General features: G+C 31.1%; 1 protein-coding gene across 1 annotated transcript; it reads left to right on the top strand.

Moving 5' to 3' along the window:
* Window positions 1-236: 236 nt before the first annotated feature.
* On the top strand, window positions 237-2271 carry LOC123262284. The gene is made up of 5 exons (XM_044724473.1): window positions 237-411; window positions 487-556; window positions 908-1243; window positions 1580-1778; window positions 1884-2271. Exons 1-5 carry the CDS (start codon window positions 395-397, stop codon window positions 2036-2038), a joined length of 777 nt encoding a protein of 258 aa, XP_044580408.1. The 5' UTR covers window positions 237-394; the 3' UTR covers window positions 2039-2271.
* The last annotated feature ends 3034 nt before the right edge of the window (window positions 2272-5305 follow it).

Raw genomic sequence — 5305 nt, 5'->3', positions numbered from 1 at the left:
ATGTTAATCATTAAAACAACAATAATTGAAGTAATTAAACACATATATTACTTTCAATTTTTAAAAATTGAATTTTTTATTTTTCGAGTAATTTACTCTTTTTTTTTATTTTGCTAAAAATTAATGAATGTTTGTTAAATTCAGAATCATGAGATTTATCAATTAATGACAGAAATTTTTATGTTTGCTCTACTTTCAAAAATGTATGCAAAAAATAATTTTATTTTCTTAATTTATAGATGATGACGGACAATTGAGACAAAGAAATGATTTCAATAAAAGAACTGCAACAGTAAAAAATAATAGTACACCATTTAAAAATCCACAAGCACCAAAAACTTCTGAAGGTAATACGTCAGGTACAAAAAAAAAGAGAAAGGTCAGAAACATAAAGATGCTGGGAAAAAAAGGGTATGGAAATATTTTAGGCACAATAACTATGACAAATTTGGTAACCTAACAATGTTTTAATTAATTACTTTTTAGAAAGCTGATAAAGAAAATATTGAAAGCGCGAAAAAAAAAAAATTCTTCCTATTTCGCAAGAGATGTTGAAGTAAGTATACCTTACGCTATTACATTAAAGTGTTATATTTTGCAATCTTTTTGTTTCTAAACACTAGAAACTAGTAACAGAGAATTCGTGCTATAGAATATTGATTCATCTCTGTAAAAAAGTAATAATCTACTCAATAGAAATACTCAAAAACAACTTTTTGTCAAGTTTAGAAATATTTTATAATCTGACGTTATATTTTAATTATGCAAAATAATTTATAATAAAACTTTGAATTGCAAATTCTCAAAAAATCTTTACAAGTAATTTTTGATATGTATCAAATTTTTTTTTTAGATATTAGGTATTTTACTTTAGGATTGTTGTGTACATTAATTATTTAATATATAGGACCCAAATGGTTCCATTAACGAGAGTGACGATGAGCTACTTAGAAATGGTCAATTTGATTCACCATCTCGAGCTGGGTCAAAATCAGACGAATCTTCCCACGAAAGTGATAGTATAAGCGAGGGTGAATATAGATCCTTCGAGGTTGAAAATTTACGTGCAAAGGTTGCAACTCAGGATAAAGAAATAAAATTGCTCAAACGGAAACTTGTGACAAAAGAAATGCTAGAGAACGGTTTGCAAAAAGTGCATAGAGAAATTTCCAGAAATAGAGAAGATCGTGAACAACTTCATCAAGGACCACTTAATCACCCACCACTTAATGACAACGGAGAGGTATATATTTAGATGTAAATTTATAGACAACTAGTACGATAGACTTAAGAATAACCCTACAAAAATTTTTCCTGATTGACAATTCTCTACTTTTTAAAGATAAATGTATGTACAAAAACATACGTAGACTAAAATAATCATATACCAATAGCTGCTTAAGAAGGTCTATATTGATCTCTACTTATAAGAAACGACGCAGAATGAAGATACATTCTCCTCAGTTTTAATATAAAATATTGATTCATGAAGCTGTCCATTCTCTATATGTTCAAAAATTAATCTATGATTTTTACTAATAATTGTGGTAAAAAAATAAAATTTTCAATCCTGTTATAGGTTCAAGTTACAACTGATTTTTCTATGCCATTCAAGGAGTATTTATATACTTTAAATGCTCCTGACATGCGGAAGAGGGCAATTCGTGTTATGTCTGTATTGTGGACGGAAGAAAGACGAGAGAAATTGTTGGTTGAAGCTGATCCTAAGCGACCTGATTTAGAAATAGTTACTGAAGGAGAATATCAGAAAATAATACGTAAGTTTTTTAATACAGCTCTGAATTGGCAATATTCTGAACTGTAGTTCAAAATTATCATAACATCATATAATCAATAAGTTCATAATTAAATTTATTTTTTAGAAATTTGTTTGACATTTCAACAGATAAAATTGTTAGAATGTCGACAACAAGATGATGTAATTTCAAACATTCGTTCTTGGACAAGTTCTTGGTTAAAAAATTGGAAGCCAAAAAAGAGAGATGCAAGAAGGCTACGCAACAATCCTCGACTTTAAATTCAAAAAACATGCTTAAAGACAAAACGATATTTATCTATTTTTAATTTATAACATGCTTTGTTTAACTATAATCTAATATTTGTTATCCTTTAGTAATTAGTCTAACGAGGTAATATTTATATCTTATTTATTTCATGAAAACTTCAAACTAAGTATGATATGAATAATAATGATCTCTTAAGTAGAAATGTTTCTATAAAATTGAATAAACGGAGGCAATATAATATAAATTTTATAATCATTCATTTTGCAATAAATAAATGATATCAAAAGTTTGTGAATAAAATTAAATGCTATATAAATTTTCTATTATTTATTAGAATTTTTTTAATTGAAACTAAAACTTAATTAATTTTACATGCTTAACAATTCGATTTTTTATGAGCTGTCTAATTATACATAGTATATTATACCCTTTTATAATTTGAGCAGTGTATAATTTAAACGTAACTTCCGTAATTTTGTATTGCCACCAAAATATTGACATAATTCCACAACTGTACGGCTAAATCTTCCGTCAAAATGCGGGGAAAATTTGGCGAGACTACGCCCAGACGTCACAAAAACTGCAAAAACATTGTCAAAACGCCAAGCATATTCCTCAAAAAGACCAACTATACTCGACAAATGCTCCGCAAAAACGCCAGCAGTACTCCGTAGATACTCCCTGAAAACGCTGCTTGTACTCGACAAATGCTCGGTAAAAATACTCGCGGTACTCCGGCGATACTCCTTGAAAACGCTGCTTGTACTCGACAAATGCTCCAGAAAAACTCCAACAGTACTCCGTGCATACTCCGTGAGGACACTAACGGTACTCCACAAAAACCCCGACAGAACGCTAGCGGAATCTAGCGTTGCATCTGCACACCATCCTCCTAGTCTACTCCGCTAAAACTCTCCCTAAACGCCACTGATACTCCGAGTATCCGACGAGTTTACTCGGAGTTTTGGCGGTGGTGTCTAAACCGCTAGGGTGTGAATGATTCTACTGGGATTGTTGTTCCGTCAAATTCGGGAATGGTTTTAAGGAAATAATCGAATTTATTTAAATTTGGGGTACCGTTATTTTGAAAAATTTGAGGGTTGGCTATTTGTAGGTTTGCATTTTGTAGGTTTGCATTTTGTACGTTTAGATTATTTTGAAAAGTTCTTAAACTATCATTAATTAATTGTTGACAATTTCTTTCAAAACTATTCTTTATTTCCTCTTCCCGTTAATAATTCATGAATTTATTGTTCAAGGGATTGTATTTTTCCCGTTGTTTCTGCCATGGTTGTTTCCATAGCTTCATTTCCGTTAGTCATTATGAGAAATTAAAAAAAAATTATGGGGAGAGAGAGAAAAATAAAAAAAATTTTTGAACGATAACGAGTAAAAAAAAAATTTAAATAACAATTCTACTTTTGATTTGACGAGAAACAAATATTCAGAAAAATAAATGACTTACTACTTAGAAGTAATTATCTATTTCTCGTCTACGGTTGGGCTGATGGTTGTCGGCTTATCTTCTTTGTCCTCGGGCGTTATCTGTTGTCGATGTTGTCCTAGGTCAAGGCTGCAGTTCGATGTTGATGGCTTCTTCTTGATGTTTTATTTATGTTCGATGTATTTTGTTTAATTTTTATTTTATTTTATCATTTTTATGTGTTTGCGATAAAAAAAAATTTTTCTTAATTAATTAAGAAAAATGTTGTTAATTAATTTTTCTTTAAACTTTTTAATATTTAATTTTAAATTGCTCTTCTTTTTAATTCCAAAAAAAAATTTTGAGTTTTTGGAATAAAACCACTGTTTAATTAATTTTTCAATTAAGTGTATATTAAAAAAAATTTGGCTATTTTGGAGTCTTTTTATAAGCACTTGAGTAACGTTCTCGCAAAATTTAAAAATATTTTAATTAATTTTATTTTAAAAATTACAATTGCTTCGCTGGTAATGAATAAAATTCATCGTCAGCCAAGTAACGGCAATCGCTTCCGATTAGAGAGTCGCCGGGCTCAAGCCTAAACATCGTGAGAGCTGGACTCCGACGACTTCTCTAGAGTAACCTGAGATACAACGTTGCCGATTTTATTAATTATAATAATTCTTTATACTCTGGATGCAAATCCAGAGCAGTCAGCCTGAGTAAGTCAGCCGATGAACATCTTCGGCCCCGGACTTATGTCCGGAGATGAACTGACTCCACCCAATTTAAAGTTTAAAATATAGTTAATTATTAACCCTGGGTGATAATTCATTACTGATAAAACCATTCCTAAAGGTACATAAATTTAAGAGAGAGTCTAGTGACGAGGCCCATCTGGAGTCTGTCAACTACCTAACGTGGCTAAACCTGAAAGATAATTAAAATTAAATAGCTCAAAATTTGAGAATGTAACACTTGTTTTCACTTTTGTAGATTACTCACTCACTTGGATAAAAAAATTTTACTGATTTTTTATGACGTGTTGATGAAGATCTCTGGATGGTATTGAGTTGATTTTTCCGTAAAGGAAAAAAAAAATTTTCGCCAGTTTGTTCGGAGCGTGTTCGAATCCGTCGCTGCCACCAATTTATTTACATTATTAGTTGTTACGTCCAGGTTACCTCACGGGTTTGTAAGTAACCAGTAGAACAACTAAAGCTGGAGATGAGATGTTACGACCTCCAGAGTCGTAAGTAGAGGTTCTCGAATTAACTCTAAAATAACTAACTTCGGTGAATTTAATTAACAAATGAATTTTAAACTTCTATTGCAACTGTTAATAAAAAGGTGCCATTCGGTAGATTTATATTCTTTTAAACCCATGTCTAGAAGCAGCTTCGCGATATCATTACAATACACCAATCCTTTATTTTCACTAAAAAATTCTAATAACTCCTTTTCTCGCGTTCTGTATGTTATAATTGTTACTGTTGGTGCCAATAAATATTTTTCTTTCAATCTTAAGGTTAATAGTTCTGATCCTTGTTTTGATAAATTGAGATCACGTATTAAATCACTGAGTTCATTTAGAGAAAATAATTTTGGCGCAGATGATTCACCCTTCGATTCACTTCCACTGGTAGACGGTCCTGATATTTCTGTGAACTTGGCAACATCATTGTTTCTGAGGGCATGCAAATTACTTTTGAGACGTAATTAGGCCGAGGGAGACTATCGCTGTGTAGAACCGGACATTTCGTAGACTGTAAGTCTAGGTATCTCCACGTTTGATTTCGATTAAAATCTTCAACATCTACTAAGCAAAAGTAACAATCATCTAAATGATTCGTAG

The sequence above is a fragment of the Cotesia glomerata genome, linkage group LG3 (genome assembly GCF_020080835.1).
Source record: "Cotesia glomerata isolate CgM1 linkage group LG3, MPM_Cglom_v2.3, whole genome shotgun sequence".
In the NCBI taxonomy this organism is placed as follows: Eukaryota; Metazoa; Arthropoda; class Insecta; order Hymenoptera; family Braconidae; genus Cotesia; species Cotesia glomerata.
The sequence above is the reverse complement of the archived record's forward strand: the minus strand, read 5'-3'. Positions and strand labels throughout refer to the sequence as shown.

What these genes read in the sequence shown, in the direction of transcription:
- LOC123262284 (XM_044724473.1), top strand. An exon ending in ATTTCGCAAGAGATGTTGAA is followed by an intron (nt 557 to 907) that starts GTAAGTATACCT and finishes TTTAATATATAG; the next exon opens with GACCCAAATGGTTCCATTAA. An exon ending in CACTTAATGACAACGGAGAG is followed by an intron (nt 1,244 to 1,579) that starts GTATATATTTAG and finishes ATCCTGTTATAG; the next exon opens with GTTCAAGTTACAACTGATTT.